At 47.7% G+C, this 17,897-nt stretch overlaps 1 protein-coding gene across 2 annotated transcripts in view; it reads left to right on the top strand.

The window, feature by feature from the left end:
- The window catches only part of NUP210 (nucleoporin 210), a 105,051-nt gene that overhangs the window by 6,554 nt on the left and 80,600 nt on the right, over positions 1-17,897 (top strand). For both annotated transcript variants that reach the window (XR_013357360.1, XM_077857670.1), the window contains exons 2-4: positions 12,172-12,308; positions 13,810-13,941; positions 17,613-17,709. Coding sequence is in view for 1 of the 2 variants with exons in the window: in XM_077857670.1 (XP_077713796.1) it covers positions 12,172-12,308; positions 13,810-13,941; positions 17,613-17,709 (366 nt within the window). In the remaining variant the exon portion in view is untranslated. The remainder of the gene's footprint in view (positions 1-12,171; positions 12,309-13,809; positions 13,942-17,612; positions 17,710-17,897) is intronic.

Raw genomic sequence — 17,897 nt, 5'->3', positions numbered from 1 at the left:
CAACTGAAACTCTGATCCCATCAGACAGGGAACACCACCACCCCCTTCCTCCTCCTGCAGCCCCCGGAAGCCACCATTCTGCTTTCCTTAACACCGTGGAATATTTGCCTGTCTCCTGTGAGCAGGGACATGAGCCCAGAACCTTTGCAGGAAGCAGTGCCCCCTCCCCCAGAGCCTAGTCACATTGTTTTGATTCATGTTTGTTTTTATGGTTTACCTGAGATGTATGGCAAATGGTATTGGCTTTCCATTTATACTAGTGATAGAAGGTTTTCTCTCCAAGTACTTTTTCTTTAAAGAAGAATCAATTTAAAAGAAAAAAAAATAAGGGAAAGATACAAGGGTGTACTTGGATGTGACTGGTCCGGGAGGGGGCCTGGAAGGTGGGGAGGGGTTGGCAGACATGCAGGTGTCCAGCTGGCTCCCCCACAGGCCACAGATGCACATCCAGAGGCTTCAGATATCACACAGGGGGTGTGTGGCAGTGGGAACCAGAATAGCAGAACCCATTTTTTTGCTAGTCCCTTTCTATTACTCCCCATTTAATCCTAAAAACAAAACCCTTTTTGGTAAGAATGACCACTCCCTGTGCAATTTGGGAGCCAGAGATCAGGAACCAGTTAGTGGAAGAGCCACATTCAAAACCAGGTCACCTACCCCAGAGCTGGCGTGATTCTGGGATACACGGGGAGTCGTGCTGGTGCTTCTCAGCCATTGGTTGGTTTAATAAAACCAATGACACTTTTCAAAAGCAGTCTGAAAGATACAGGTGGGGTAATGATTCAGGAGGGGGTTGAGGCCATCTTCTGCTGGAATCTGGGAGCCCAGGCCCTCCCCATGGGCAGGCCTGATGGGGCCAGAGGCCTTTGGCCCTGTTTTGAAGAGTTGTGTGTTCAGCATTAGGGAGTAGGGCAGTGTCCAGAGCAGGAGTCCAGAACTAGGCTGGACCGAGCTGTTTTTCTGGGAATGTGAGCTCGGGCTGGTGACTTAATGTCCATGTGGGGGTCTCCTGGGGTATCAAATGGTCTTTTTTTGTTTGTTTGTTTGTTTGTTTTTTTTTTGGTCTTTTGTTTTTAAGTAGGCTCCACACCCACCATGGAACCCAGTGTGGGGCCCGAACTCATGACCACGAGATCAAGACCTGAGCTGAGATCAAGGCTCCCAAGCTCAACCGACTGAGCCACCACCCAGGCGCCCGTCAGATGGGGGTTTTAATAAGATGTTTGGAGCAAATGAAACATTTGTGGTGCATTTGGCTCAAGCCAAAACAGTTTAAATAAAACAAAGGAATGTTGCTTGGGCTCCTGGCACTGAATTCTGTCCTGCAGGGTTTCCCTGATTGTTAGCAGGACCTGGGTTTCTCAGTCCTCTTGTCTTAGCTCTGGCCAGGTACTCTCCTGGGGAAGCAAGATCACAGTTCCAGCCGTACAACCCCTAGAGGCAAGTCTAGTGGAACAGAGGCCACATGGCCCTTTCTGGCTAACTCACCTGGGCACATGCTTAGGGCTGAAACCCTCTCTGGCCAGGTGAACACAGAGCCAACTGGCCAGGCCCCAGCCACCGGCCTTCTCGTGTCCAGAGAAGTGTGAAACTCTCTGGAGCCTTATGTGTCTAAGAGTGGAGGAGAGGCACCACTCACAGAAAAGCTGGGTGCTGTAAACTGAAAGATGTGGATGGAGGCTGGGCAGCCAAAATCCAACATAAGCCCCCTACAGGAGTGACATCCTCCTTGCCTTCTGTTCCATTTACGGCATTTGGTAAAATTAGGTGTATAATCAAAAACCCTCTCATAAAGAAAATTCCAAGCCCAGATGACCTGTCTGTAAATCCTATGAAACATTTAAGGAAGAAGTAGTACACATTTTTTATGAACTCTTCTGGGAAGGAGACAAAGAGTGATTATTTCCTAGGCCATTTTTATGAGGCCAGCATTCCACTGATTGCAGACCAAACGAAAACATTACAAGAAAAAGAAATCCACAGGCCAAAGGTAAAACATTCTTTCATAAAATAAGAGCAAATCAAATCCAGAAAAATCTAAAATAGAGTGATGTGTCGTCATGACCCACTGGGGTAAATCCCAGGAATGCAATGTTGGTTTAACTTTAGCAATCAGTGTAATTCACCATATCCATAGAATGAAGAATAAAAGCCATATAATTAGTTGTCTCCATAGGTGCAAAGCATTCAGTGTCCATTCATGATAAAAATTTGTAGCAAATGAGGAATAGAAGAGAATCTATAGCCTGACAAGGCATCTATAGGACCTTGTACCAGAGTCTTGTGCTAGGGCCAGTGGGGGCAAGGAAGGAACAGGCCACAGGCTCTGTCCTCACACTGTCTCTGAGGGAAGTTGGACAGGAAGAGGGTCATTGCTGAGCCTTTGGCTTGAGCCATTTGGGCATGTTGATCCTTTTGCCTTGAATGCTCTTCTTCCAGATGTTCAAAGAGCCAATGATGGCCTCTGCTTCAGACACATTTGAGGCTGTGTTCATACGTCACCCTCTTGGGGCACCTGGGTGGCTCAGTGCTTGAGCATCTGCCTTTGGCTTGGGGTGTGATCCCGGGGTCCTGGGATTGAGTCCCACATTGGGCTCCCCACAGGGAGCCTGCTTCTCCCTTCACCTATGTCTCTGCCTCTCTGTCTGTGTCTCTCATGAATAAATAAATAAAATCTTTAAAAAAAAGTCATCCTCTCTGTTAGCCCTCCTCTGATCATCCTCCTGAAAATCACAACCTTTCCCATCCCTGCTTTATGTTTGTTCACAGCCCTATTGTGTAAGATCCTATATTCGCTTATTTGTTTTGTTTCTCACTGAGATGAAGGCTTCATGAAGGTGGGGACTAATGCAGATTTTGTACTTTGGTGTACTCCCCAGCACTTAGAACAGTACCTGAAATATGGCATGTGACCCAGTCAGTATGGATTTGGTGAATGAATGAATGAATGATTGTGTGTATTAGGGACCCCATGGAGGACCTGTGGGGCTGTGGGCCTGAGAGGAGAGGTGTGAGGAGGCTTGGGGATGGGTCCATGGAAGAGCTGCCATTTACTGTGAGCTATGAAGGCTGTGTAGCCAGAGAGCTTGGAGAAGGGTGTGTGAAGTGGCAGGAACAGCAGCAGCAAAAGAATGAAGGTGTGAGAGCTGGGGTAGGGTGGAGGGAGAAGCGGGCTTCTGAGTAGAGGTTAGACTCCAAGTCCAGTGGCTTGAGATCTTGCCAGCAGTGTGGCCTCAGGCCAGCAACCCTGTCTTGGACTTGAATCTTTGCTTGTGGTTCTGAAGATGTCTGCTTTTGTGGGTGGTGGGGCTCATGGTGAAGCTGCCGTGGGGGCCCTGACAGCAGGGACCATCACTCAGGGAAGGGGATGGACAGCGTGAGGCATAAGTGATCACGGTATAGAAGGACCTGCATTGTCTACCTGACTGCCTTCATTCATTTTTAAGATTTCATTTTAAGTAACGTCTGTACCCAAATGAGGCTCAAACTTACAACCCCAAGATCATGTGCTGCACGTTCCACCAACTGAGCCAGCCAGGCATCCCTGTCTAACTGTCTTTAACAAGCAAAGTTCTTGTGGTCAGAACTGTACCAAAGACCCCTCATTTGGGAACCACCTTCTGTTTCCTGAACTTGTGAGCTTCCTATGTACAAGGCCCGTGGTAAGAGTTTAATATTTTCTATGCCATCTAAGCCCCCAATCCTTTGCGGCAGGAATGATGTTTATTCCATTGTGTAGATGAAACCGAGGCCCAGAGAGGTTGAATCATCTGCCAAAGGCCACACAGCTGGTGAGTGGCAGCACTGTGCCATCTTAGGGCCTTACCTGGTAGCAAGCAGACAGCCACGGGTGAGAGAGCATCACCAAGTGCTGCTTACCACCCTGCACAGGGGCCCAGGAAAGCCACTGGAGCCTGTCCCGGGGGCCCTGGGGAGTGCTGGTGTGTGAGATGGTGGGACAGACCTGCTGGCCCCTGCCGAGACCTAGGGAGGAAGCAAGTGTGTGCCAGCTGAGGCACCACCAGTCCTTTCTGCGGAGTGGCAGTTAATTTAAACTGGGGGGAAGTGGAAAGATGTACAAGCCAGGACGTGTTTTCAGAGCTGTTTGTATCACTGTGCAAGGCTGCTCTGTCTTTGTTTTTCTGGAAACCTTGGGAAATGGTAGTGGATACAATAGTACCAGAGAGGAGATGTGGCTGGTGTGGCGAGGCTCAGCCCCTCACTCTCCCTGGACCCCACGCCACCCACGCTGTCAAACTGCAGATGCTTTGTGCCCCTGTCAGAGTTGGGCCTTTTTATGTATGACGATATTGGAATTTACTATTTCAACAAAATGTCTCTCTCTCTTTTTTTTTTGATATTGATGTTGTCTTCAGTATTAACGTCTATGAGCTCATGAGTTTAATATATTTATTTTTCCTAAAACAATTTAAAATGAAAGAATAATGATTGAAATACATAAAGAGTCCATTGAAATCAGTTCATCTGTGTACCACTCCTCTCCAGTGTTGTGTGTGCCATACCCTGGGGAAGAGACTCATGAAGTGGGAGAAATATTGGACCTTTTGTTGCACAGACCTTGTTGTGATCCCTGGCCCTGCCACTTACAGCTGTGTGGCTTTGGGGAAATTGCTGGACCTCTCTAAGCCTCAGCTTCATTTTCCCAGATGGGCATGCTGGAGGATAAGTAATCTGATGGGTATCAGTTTTCAGCTCTGGGCATAACACATGGTGGACAATCCCCTTTGTGATCTTTTTCCTTCTCCCTGTATTAGTAAGGATTTTCTAGAGAAACAGGACCAATAGTATATAATTTTATTATATTTAAAGAGATTTATTATAAGGAATTGGCCCATGTGATTTTGGAGGCTCACAAACCCCAAGATCTACAGGATGAGTTGGCAAAACTAGAGACCCAGGAAAGCCAATGATAAAACTCTCATCTAAAGGCTGCAGGCTGGAGACCCAGGAAAAGCTGATGTTTGTTTGAGTCTGAAGGCAATAAGCCAATGTCCCAATACAAAGGCAGTCAGACAAGAGAAATTCTTAATTGGAAGAGGATCAGCTCTTTTGGTCTATTCAGGCCTTCAACTGATTGGGTGAGGCCCACTGACATTAGGGCAATCTACTTAGTCTACTGGTTTAAATGTTAATCTCATCCAAAAATACCCTTGCAGAAACACCCAGAATAATGTTTACCCAAGTGACCTCTTGACCCAGTCAAGCTGACACATAAGATTATTGAACTCCCCCAGCACCTTTTTATATTATATTTTAAAGTTTTATTTATTTGGGTAATCGCTATAGCCCCCATGGGGCTTGAACTCATGACCCCAAGATCAAGAGTCACATGCTCTTCCAACTGAGCCAGCCAGGTGTCCCATACTTTTATTTTTTAATAAAAAAATAGTCCCTTGAGGTCTCAGCACTAGCCAGATGTGAGGTGCTCTTGCTCATCATTCCCTCTCTTATCTCCTCTGCCACTCCCTGCCCCTGTGTGCCTGGCTTCGTGTGATTAACTGTTGTGTTTTGAGAATTACCCGTTCTCCCTCTCTGGAAAAGGTGATTCTTTTGCCAGATCCTGGAAGCAGAAATATGCCAGAATTGCATATGTGTAGCCAGGTCTTCATGCCCAGCCCCGGATGGAGCCAGCCTACCCTTCCAGAGCATCTGTACAGTTTTTTAAGCCCACTTGGAGATCTGTGAGATGCAGAGAGAGCACTTCTGTGTATCCAGAAGGGGACTTGAAGAGCAGAAGACACCCAAATTTGGCCTTGGATCACATGTGTGCTGGCCCTGGCCCTCAGCATGGCCCATAACCAGTTCCCTCTTTCTGAGCCTCTGTTTACTTCCCTGTACAGTGAGGGCACAACAGCCATTCTCTAAGTTATGTTCACTGTTAGGGGGAAATATTTATATTTAGAAGTTGAATCATGAGAGTGACAGAGGCGGAGACACAGGCAGAGGGAGAAGCAGTCTCCCTGCAGGGAGCCCGACGTGGGACTCAAAGGCAGATGCTCAACTGAGCCACCAGGTGCCCCTCTGTCCTGGTTGCTGCCCAGTGTTTTTACCCCCTTCCCCTGGCAGTCTCCGTTTGGGCTTCGAGTCCCAAGGATGCCTGCCTGACACATTCCCGACAAACACTTTCGAATATGCTTTTTCACCTATATTCCATGTGAACCTCACTGTGACAGAGACACACAATTACTGGATTCTGAGGTTCTTTTTTTTTATTTTTTATTTATTTATTTATTTATTTTTTGGATTCTGAGGTTCTTTTGTGCCTCTTTAAAGTACCAGCTGAAGCAGGCAGGCCTCAGGATGTCCCAGAAAATGTCAGATAACTGAAAAGAGCCCTTCTGCTGGTAACAGAAACACAACCCTAGGCTGTCATAAACCCTCCTGTAGGGGGCTGGCATGAGCCATTCCAGAAGCTTCAGATGCAGCATCCTGGAGATCAGAGAAAATTTGTTGGCGACATGAGCGGGTAGGGAATGTGGCATGGTCTGTCCCAGGCCTGGCCGTCTGCCACATCTGCCGACGTTTCTCGGCACTTTAGTGTTTCTTATGAGGTGCTTTCTGGCCCTCCCAGATGCCCTGTTAAGGAGTGTGGCTCCCATTGCCCCAGCTTAGCCGAGTTGAGCAGGTGCAGTGACTGAGGCTGAAGCCTGCTGCCAGCCTGTGCTGGAGCCTGTCTCCCCTGCGTGGGATCCCCCTGTCTCCTGGCTGGGATGCTAGGACAGCCTGCAGGCCTCAGGATGGGGTGGGCGCCTCCTTCCAGCTGGAGGTCCAGCATGCTGCTTTGTCTTATCTGGAGGCTGTTATCTGGAGACTTAGCACCCTTGGATCAGCCCTAAAGGTGAAGAGGGGAAACTTTCTCAAGAGGTGCTAAGAGCACTCAGCACCCGCCAACTCCCAAGCCAGGCCTTGGCAGGGGTTAGAAGATAACCCCGGGACAGGAGGTGGATCGAGAGGAGTATGTGCCTACCTGGCTCTCCACCTGCAGAGCAGTCCGCAGAGCTGGCTGGCCTGGGCCATCGTCTCCTCAAGTGGCGATGAGTGCCTGGGGTGTCGCTGGGCAGTGTGTTGGAATGAGGACGTCTGGGATGTGTTGGGTTACATCATAGGTATAATTAAAATTAATTCCTCTATTGCTTTAGTATGGCTTTTTTTTTTTTAAGATTTATTCATTTGGGAGAGAGAGAGAAAAAAAAGCAGGCAGAGGGAGAGGGAGAAGCAGGCTCCCTGCTGGGCAGGAAACCAAAGTTGGGGCTCAATCCCAGGACCTTGAATTCATGACCTGAGCCAAAGGCAGACGCTTAACTGACTGAGCCACCCAGGCGCCCCTTAATAATGTCTTTTTAATAGGAACTTTTTAAAAAATAGGAATGAATCGGTGGAGCACAAGGTTTTCTAGGGCAGTGAAACCACTAAGTGTGGGTTACAGATGCTGGATACATGTCCTCATACAGACTGCAGCCCCGAGAATGAACTCCCACGTAAACTGTAGGCTCTGGGTGATGGTGATGTGTCAGTGTGGGTTCCCAGTTGTCACAGACGTACCCTCCCTTGAGGCATGTTGACAAGTGTGTGGGGGGTACAGAGTATGGGAACTCTCCCTAGTTAGCACTCAATTTTGTGTGAATCTCAAACTGCTCTAACCAAGAGTCTGTTAAATTAATTTCACCTGTGAGTTTTGTTAAGGCGATTGTTAAGGCTAAATGTGATCTGCCAGCTTTCTCTCGGACAGGTTCATCTGGACTGAACCTCACCTGGCAGCACGCAGGCCTAGAGGGAGAGGTGGGGTGTTTCCAGCCAGACCTCCAGGCTGCCAGGGCCTTTAGGTGGCAGCCCTGCAAGGGCGGGGGGATGCGGGAGAGAGAATTCCTGATTCCTGGCCTAGCACCGTTCTTACCTGTATTGATTCATTACCCGGGGCTCCGTCTCAGATTAGCTCGCTGCTGTGAGGTAGCGGGAGAAGAGGTAGCTGTCCTTGTTTTAGTCTTGAGGAGACTGAGATTCAGAAAAGTGAGGAGGTGTTTTCAGCCCAGACTGGGAGCCCCCAGGTCTGGCCACCAAGGGGCCAGGGAGCAAGCAAGACATATACCACACTGTTTCTGAAGCATAGAAGTGGGATATGATGAATTGTCTTTTGAAATAAACTTTATTTTTGAGAGCAATTTCAGCCTTCACAGAAATTGAGCCAAAATCACAGAAATCCCATATTACAGAGCACCCCCTGTAACATCCTCCACTGTCAACATTTGTTAGAATCAGTGAACCTACATCAACACATCATTGGCAACCAAAGTCTTTAGCTTACATCATGGCTCATACTTGGCATCCTACGTCCCATGGGTTTGGACAAACGTACAATCACTTGTGTCATCATCATCATATCAGACAGCATAGTTTCATGCCCTAAACATCCTCTGTGCTTGGTGTATTTACCCCCTACCGCGTCTTTTTTTAATTAATTTATTTTTTGTTTTTTGTTTTTGTCTTTTTTAAATTTTAAATTGTGGAATAAGTTTATTTTACTTTTATTTTTTTAAAAAGATTTTATTTATTTATTCATGAGAGACACAGAGAGAGAGAAAGGCAGAGACACAGGCAGAGGGAGAAGCAGGCTCCATGCAGGGAGCCTAATGCGGGACTCGATCCCAAGTCTGCAGGATTACACCCTGGGCTGAAGGTGGCACGCTAAACTGCTGAGCCACCCAGGCTGCCCTGGAATAATTTTAGATTTATAGAAATGTTGCAAAGATAATATAGAGATTCCTTATACCCTTTACCCAGCTTCCCTGAAGTTCATGTGTCCACAACCAGGAACGTTCATCAAGATGAAGAAATGAACACCAGTGAATAGTCACCAACCTCTAGACTATTTGCATGTCACAGTTTTCCCATGGATGTTCTTCTTCTGTTCCTGGATGGGATCCACATTGTGGTTTTTTTGTCCTGCCTTCTTAGCCTCTTCTCATCCGTGTGAGTTTTCTAATTTTCTTGTTTCCACACTCAGTTCCACGTGTTTTATATATGTGTGTGTTTGTGTTGTTTAACAGTCTTTGAAAACTATCTTAATTTAAAAAATTTTTTTTAAAGATTTTATTTATTTGTTCATGAGAGACAGAGGCAGAGACACAGGCAGAGGGAGAAGCAAGCTCCCTGCGAGGAGCCCAATGTGGGACTGGATCCCAGGACCTGGGGATCACGACCTGGGCCAAAGGCAGACACTCAACCACTGAGCCACCCAGGTGCCCCTGAAAATTATCTAGAGGGGCGCCTGAGTGGCTCAGTTGGTTAAGCATCTGCCTTTGGCTCAGATCATGATCTTGAGGTCCTGGGATCGAGCCCCACATTCAGGCTCCCTGCTCAGTGGGGAGACTGCTTCTCCTTCTACCCCTGCCTCTCCCCTCTGCTGTGCTCTCTCTCTCTCTCATGCTCTCTCTCTCTCAAATAAATAAAATCTTTAAAAAGAAGAAACAAAACTATCTTTGAGTCCCAGAGCTGCCACCAGCTAAATGAAGTGTGTTTCTAGCATGGTGTGAGGCGCATTGTCACAGGCACCTCCTCTCACTTTCTTACCTGTGTATGCGTCCCTGCCCACTTTGTCTTTCCTTAGTCTCTGACATGCTGTTTTCTCAGAAGAAAACCCTCTGCGAGGGGACTGCAGTGCACTTCCTCAGGGGCTTGGGGCTCCTTCCTTAACACAGTGGGTGAGGTTTCTGTTCTGACTACTTTGAGTGGAGGTGTTGATGCGTCTCCAGGCACCCCACCAGCAGCTCGGCATGTCTGTGGTGTTGGTGCCATGAGAGCATCCTCAGGTGTGTGAGGAGGTGCTGCTGTGCCTACCTGGCCCTGGAGAGACACCCAACCCGTGACATGCCAGCAGACGTGGAGATGTCTCTTTGGCTACATTTCACACCATTGCTTTTTAATACCAGGCATTTTTTTTTTCTTATGAGTTTCTTTCTGAATATCCCAGATCGATGGTGTTCCAGTGAATTTAATTAAGCAAAGGGTAGGGAAGGAAGCTAAGACTGGAAGAGCCTGCTGTGATCAGGGTGCTGAGTGCAAGCCCCTGGGAATGAGTGTTGGACACTCTGCATGGGGGGCCCTCCTTCCCTAGGTCCTGAATTATACTGCCAACTCCCTGAGGGGAACACCTTGTTTTCTGCTCTGTAGAGTGTGCAGCGGACTGGATCGTGCACCTGCTTAAGATCCCCCAGGGGCTTGTCATTGCTTTTGGAACAGATCCAAGCTCTTTGCTTCTGGCCTCTAGTGCCTCCCTGATCTCTGTTCCTGCCATCTCCTTTAAGGATTTTTTTATTGAGATGTACTTGGCATATCACATTGTACTAGTTTAAGGTGTACAACATAATGAGTTGATACATGTGTATATTGCAAAATGATCACAGTAAGTCTAGTTACCACCCATCACATACATAGTTACAGTAAGTTAAAGTAAGTTAAAGGTAAGTTTGTCCCTTTTGATCCCCTTCTCCCATTTCCTCCCCACTCCGCCCCACCTCTGGCGACCACCAATCTGTTCTCTGCATCTATGGGTTTGGTTGCTTTTAGAGTTCACATATAAGTAAGCTCATATAGTATTTGTCTTTCTCTCTGACTTGTTTCACTGAGCATAACACCCTGAGGGCCCATCCGTGTTGCCACAAAAGGCAGGATTTCCTATTTTGTGGCTGAGTAATATTCCAGTGTGATTGTGTGTGTGTATGTGTGTGTTCCACATTTTCTTTATGCATTTGACAATTGATGGACACTTAGGTTGTTTCCATGTCTTGGTTATTGTGAAGAGTGCTGCAATAAACTTGGGAGTGCAGATATCTCTTCAAGTTAGTGATTTCATTTCCTCAGGATATATTCTCAGAAGTGGAATTGATGGATCATATGGTAGCTCTATTTTAATTTTTTTTTGGAGGAACCTCTATACTGTTTTCCAGAGTGGCTGCACCAGCTTGCATTCCCACCAATAGTACAGGAGGGCTCCCTTTTTCCCACCTCCTTGCCAGCACTTGTTATCTCTTTTTGATAATAGCCATTCTAACAGGTGTGAGGTAATGATCTCACATTGTAGTTTTGACTTACATTTCCCTGATGATTAGACTCCAAATTTTGAACAATTCTCAATAAAAGCCATTAGCAGGTCAGGGTGTTGGTTAAGAGCACAGGCTCTGGCCAGTACCTCCCATCTCCTTGACCTCAGCCGCTGCCCAGCTCCCTGACCTGAGTCTCAGGTCTCAGATCACACTAGCCCTCCTGTTCTTGAAGCGCTCCTGGCTGTTCCCACATCAGGACCTTGCCTGAAACACCAGATCTTTGTGTGGTATTCACTGAGGGGTCTCCCCCAGAGGCTCCCCTGAGCTTCCTGTCTGCAGAGAACTACAATGACACATGCTCACTCAGTACTTTCTGTGAAGTATCTGCTCTGCCCATAGCCACTCATTCCCATCCCGCCTCAACTCGGAAACTGTTGTTAGCCTGTGTCATAGGTGAGAAACCATGGCACTAACCTTGGCTCACTCCCCCAGCCATGCTATCCCTTCATCCTGTTGTTGTCAAGCCCTGTCTCCCAATAGAAAGTCACCTTATAGATGTTACTGGTCTCTCTCCCCATCTTCTCTGTAATGTCAGCTTTGTGCACATCAGGATTTTATGATCGCAATTGTTGTTATCCTTACAGTTGAGGATGTCCAGGTTTTATAAGACCTGTTTAGAGCTGTCCGGGTACCTGCTATGTGCCAGGCTCGCCCAGAGGTCAGCAGGGATACACAGCGGTTCCTCCTAACCAGACACCATAGGCAGTTTTCCCACCGATAGAGAGTCATTTCTAGTTGCATAGATTAGTCTTGTAAGGTGACCATCTACTGATCACGGAGATTGTTCCCATGTGTTAGGTGTCCTGTTTAATTTGTTCGGCAGAAACGTGTGTAGAGGTCCCATGCACTCAGGTGATCGTTCTCCTATTTGGAGGGGCATCAGCCAGGCCCCATGTCTTCCCGGGTGTGAAGATCCTGGATGCTGCCCACCTTTGTTCTCCGTTTAAGTCTGGGATGGAGCTCCAGATGGGGAATTGCACCTTTGGCTTCTGGGCCCCGCTGTGCCTCTTGGGGATGCTTCAGAGAGTCAGTTCTTACCTTCTTGTCGCAGGTCATCTACCCGGCCAGAGGTGGCCAGTATAGAGCCACTGGGAGCGGATGAAGCGCAGTGCTCCCAAAAGGCAGTGGTGCAGGCACGCCTGTCTCAGCCTGCCCGCCTGACCAGCATCATCTTCGCCGAGGACATCAGTAAGAGCTTCGAGTGCCCTGTGGGAACCCTGGCAGGGACAAGAGTTGGGAATTACCCCACTGAGACCTTGGCCATGTAGCCCGCCCTTGGCAGTGCTTTCTCTTTCTCTTGTTGGGGCAAAGGATGCTCAGGCAGGAGGGAAGGCCAAGCAAGCAGCACCAGCTCTAGTCCCTCCCAACAGCACTGTGTCCTGTTTTCCCTCTCGTGGAGGCTGGCTTTCATTTCTTTTTTTTTTTTTAAAGATTGTATTCATTTATTCATGAGAGACACAGAGAGAGGCAGAGACATAGGCAGAGGGAGAAGCAGGCTCCCCGTGGGCACCCTGATGTGGGACTCAATCCTGGGACCCTGGGATCACGACCTGAGCCAAAGGCAGATGCTCAACCACTGAGCCACCCAGGCATCCCCTGACTTTAATTTATAAATAATTATTTGTTACCCAGATAACTCCTCTGTGGGTATTGAGTCAAAGTGAAGAAAGTTGTTGCAATTCTTTTACTACCCCATATTTAACTTAACATCCTATGGTTGTAAAATGCTTAGAAGACAATTAATGTCATTTCCTGTCATGTTTTCTTCCACTTAACATGATATGAAAAGTTCTTATTTTTATTAGAGTCATTTTTAATGGCTGAATAATATTCCTCATGGGGGGTTGTCCTGTAAGGATCCCCTTCTATTGGACTTTAGATTGTTTTCAGATGTCTGTTCCAGCATATACAGAAAAGTAAATATGTTTGTACAGAGAACAATTTTGGATTCTTTGAAGCTATTTTCTGCCAAGGATAGATTCCCAGTTTTACATATGAATATATTTTATGGCTTTTGATGTAGTGCTTTCAAACAAGGTACCATTAACAGTACACAGGTTTTCATATGGTGCCTGGAGAATGGTCAGAATGATTTTGTGTCACATGCCATTATTTTTAACTGGAGAATTCTCCAGGTAATGCCATTTATGTATCTTATTTATGGGGCAAGTAAAAAACTCTGTGCTTGCTCACACAACTCTTTTATTCTATAGTACAGTTGATAGTCTTGTGTGAAAACACCAGTGCAAAGCAAACAAACTCTGGGTGCAGTTCCTAATTTTAGTGTAGGGGCAAGCATTCAGAACAGTGTTATCTTTCTGGATGCTAACTCATCACAATGTATCCTGGCCATTTAACTTAATGGTCACACCCCATCAAAACCAGATTTTCTCTGAGGAGTTTTCTCATACACAGCCTAAAATGCTGGTGCTCACCTTGCAAAAGTGCAAGAGGGGTGATGAAAATGCCTCCGAGCCCTTACTCCGTACAGGTCCACGCTGACTTTGAGAAGGCCTGCGTGCTGGTCAGCAGCTTGGCTTCTGAGGATCACCCGGCTCCATTTCATGGCCGTGGTTTTGTTGGTTGCTCTCATCTTTGCCAAAGTGCAAGAGTACCTGAGCTATGAGACCCTGGAGGTGGGGTCGGGGTGCCGCCTTCTGTGCCAACCCCTCTATTCCCATCCCTCCAGCCACGGGCCAGGTCCTGCGCTGTGATGCCATCGTCGACCTCATCCACGGCATTCAGATTGTCTCCACTACCCGTGAACTCTACCTGGAGGACTCTCCCCTGGAGCTGAAGATCCAGGCTCTGGACTCTGAAGGTGAGGACGTGCCCCTGACAGTCTGCTTCTCTGTCCCTCCACGTCTGGCCCTGCTGTTCCCCCGTGGAGGGCTGTTCCAGCCAGGATGGCAGGGTTAGTGCTGGGGAGACGCTGAAGAGGTCAGGACCACTCTGAGTAGCCCCCAGGCCTTGGGAGGTGGCACCCCTTGGCCTCTGCAGCAGGGCCTGTGAGATGAGAGATTCGGCATCCCTGGAGACAGATTCCATGCCTGTGCACGGGATTGTGCTGGGTAAAGGCATACCTTTGGGAAGCTGACATCCAATGTCTTGGCAGCAATGAGAGGCTGGGAGAGGCTCACTGAATCACCACTCTGGAAACAGTGGGAGCCTTCTCCTTGCCTGGCTTTGAGGGCTGGGGTTGGCTTCCTGGTCCAGACTGCAGGGCACACATGCGAATGTGTGTGCACGCTGGGAGATGTCTACGTGCTGTCCCTTGCACCGTCTTTCACTTTACTTCACTGGATCCAATATTGGATTGTTCTGGGGTTCTTAGAAGATCTGTTCTTGGGCTGTCTTGGTTGCAGCCTAACCTCTTGGGAAGCTGAGCAAAGGGAAATTTGTAGGCTAAGATTCCTATGGGAGAAAGTTGGGCAATAGACACCGTTCAAGTGAGGGATCTCACAAAACTTAAGCCCAGTCCTTGCCTTCCCTTGTCTTTGAAATCTTCCCTGACCTCTCCAGCTCCCTCTGCTTAAAAATAAAGTTCTCTAGATCAGAATTTCCCAGCTTGCTAGTATCCACACTTGGGGCTGGATAATTATTTGTGGTAGAGTCTGTCTAGGATGTTTTTTTTTTTTTTTTTTTTGTCTAGGATGTTATAGGATGTTCAGCAACCTCCCTGGCCTTTACCTATGAAAGGTAGTAGAACTCCCCAAGTTTTGAGGACCAAAAGTATCTCCAGCCATTGCCAGATGTCCCCTGGGGACAAAAAATCCCTGTTCTAGAGCATCTTTCAGGTCTCTCCTTCCTGTCTATTCATTTATCAGATAAGCTGCCTCACTTTTCTGAACTATTTTCTGGTCTATGAAATTGAGATAGTGGTGCTTATCGGGGGCAGGGGAGTTGCAAGGATTTGGTGAGAAGTGTGTAAAGGGCTTAGAGCTGGGCAGCCCGTAGTAGGTCTCAGCGAGCCAGGTGGCACCTGAGCAGTTCTACCTGCTGGGCATCCTGCCAGGTGCTGGGAAGGAAGGGCTGGCTTCTGTCTCAGTAGCTCAGGCCATGGGGGGCCCACATGCATCTCAGTAAGTGCTGCTTGTCATCAAATCCGATGTGAGGCAACCTCAGGGAGGGTTGGCAGTTGGGTGTGGGGGACAGAGGTCAAGACAGATTCTTAGGGACATGCTGTTTGACCAAGTCATGAGGAGTATGGTGTTTGACCACCTCAGAAGGCCATTTTATTCTGGAGGAGACTAAACTTGAAGCAGGTGCCATGGTGGGGGATGCAGGATGTAAAGGATCTTGCATGTCAGACATGGGGGTTTGCACTGGTCTGAAAGCAGAGGGAGCCGGGGAAAGGGTTTGTGCAGTGAGATGATAGGAGCAGGGTTCTGTGGGAATTACTCAATGATCTTAGGAACAAATGACCAAGCTTGAGGCCACGCGGAGGCCAGGCACTCCTCTGAGCACTTTGCATGTTCTAACCTCATTTCATATCCAGATGATGAATCCGAGGCACAGAGTATGAACACACGTGTGTGCAGGGAGAAGACATGTAGTTAGTGTGTAGCAGAACCAGAGTCTAAGCTCCATCCTGGCCCCTAAGTCCACTCTCTTGGCCAGTGCTCTGCAGACTTTTCCTGTGAAGGGCCATATAGCATATGGCCACACTGTCTCTGGTCTCCCGCTGTTGCTCCAAAGCAATCATAGAGGATGCATAGTGACTGTGTTCTAATAAAAATTAATTTACAGAAACTGGCAGTGTGATGTGGTTTGCCAAGCCCTGCTCTTGACCGCTCTGTTTTATTTCCTGTCTTATGTTACTTTTAAAAAAAGATTTATTTTTGAGATTCATATACCATGAAATTCATCCACTTAAAGTGTACAGTTCAGTGGTTTTTGATATATTCACAAAGTTGTACAACCATCACCACTAGGTAATTTTAGAACATTTTCATCACTGCAGGAAACTCAGTACCCTTGAGCAGTTAGTTCCCATTCTTTCCTCTCTCCAGCCCCTGGCAGCTGCTGCTTTTAGTGTATATAGATTTGTCTATTGTGGACATTTTATATAAATAGAATCATACAACGTATGGTCTTTTGAGTCTGGTTTCTTTCACTTAGCATAATGTTTTCAAGGTTCATTCATATTGTACTGAGTATTTCCTTCCTTTTTATGGCTGAATAATATCCCATTGTATGGATAGAGCACATTTGTTTATCCATTCATTTGTTGATGGACATTTAGGTTGCTTCTACCTTTTGACTGTTGTGAATAATGCTGCTTTGAATATTCATGTGCAAGTCTTTGTGAAGACAAAGCTTTTCATTTCTCTTGGGCGCATACCCAGGAGTAGAATTACTGGGTCACAGAGTAACTCTATGTTGCCCTAAAAGTAATGGCCAGGACGGCCCAGTTTTCTGGAGCTTTTGCCACGCCCTGCTGTGCTTGGCTTCTGAGATCTCACAGGTGGGATGGGGTGGGACCTGGGGCCTGTCAGACTCTAAATGCCTTGCCCTTTGCACTGTAGAAAGAGCTTTTCTAGATTTCAGATGTTCTTATTTGGGTTGCTGGGCAGACAGGGAATATAGATGAAGACTATGGGGAGGGCGACAACAGAGCATGGTGGGGAATGTGGCAAATCTGAGACCATGATCCTTTCAAGAAGGCTAAGCAGAGGGACTGGGTGGATCAGTAGACTTTTCAAGACAACTTGGAAGCTGGATATATATATATATTGCATTTCTTAATTTGAAACGATGGGAAATAACCCAAAAATGTAAAAGCAGCGTTGTGTAGGTAAAAGCAAAGCCATGGCTCCTCAGAGATCTGGTTTTAGACCTACTGGTTTCTATCTCCCACCCTGTTGTAGGGCATCTACATGGAACCAGACCTTGTACTTACACTAAGAAGGTCTTTGCAGAGTGTTAGGACCCCCTCTGAGTCCTATCTCCAAAATCATCGCCTAGTCATCGGTTAGGCTCTGCTTGTCCTGACATCTGGTCAGAAGGCTCACGGACAGCAAGCTGAACTTCAGAGCTAAGGCCAGCTTGGGTGGCTTGCCATCTCCTCTACACTGGGACCCTGGGAATCTCGGCATCCAGGCAAAGAGACAAGATGCTGCTCTTCATCCCCAGCTTCTTTCTCTGCAGAGGGAGAGGAAGGAGGAATAAATGACTCCAGTCTCGCCTAGACTGTAAAGTACTTGTAGATGTGAGGGGTGGGTGTCACATGCTACCCTGGGCCTGTCATGAGCAGTCAAAGGCTGGAGGTGCAGTGGGAAGAACACGAGCGCTCACCTGGGACTTGGGTTCACATCCCAGGTGAGCCCTTCATGGTCATGTGACCCTGACCCTGTAGGCCTCAGTTCTTCTTTCCTGAAATGGAGGCATGACACCTGCTTTGCAGAGGGGTGGTACTGACTGTGTTTTCCCCTTCTCCTGGACCCCAGTTAACTCTGCTGCATTTCTGCCCCCCACCATCTGCTCTTACAGGGAACACATTCAGCACCCTGGCTGGGCTGGTCTTTGACTGGACAATTGTGAAGGACACGGAGGCCAATGGGTTCTCAGACTCCCACAATGCCCTGCGGTAAGAGGCGCCTCACCTTTGCAGGAAAGCAGGAAGGGGTCTGTCTGTTGGCTCCTTGTAGGCTGGGGTCTTTTATCATCATCATCAACCTCAGCAAAGGAGCCCAGGGCAGTTCCTAGGATGCTGGCCAGCATTCCCCATGACTGATGAAGGAAGAGTACTATGGCTCACATGGCTGTGTGGGAGCC

The sequence above is a fragment of the Canis aureus genome, chromosome 19, assembly GCF_053574225.1.
Source record: "Canis aureus isolate CA01 chromosome 19, VMU_Caureus_v.1.0, whole genome shotgun sequence".
Taxonomy (NCBI): Eukaryota; Metazoa; Chordata; class Mammalia; order Carnivora; family Canidae; genus Canis; species Canis aureus.
This window is presented reverse-complemented; position numbering and strand designations above follow the sequence as displayed.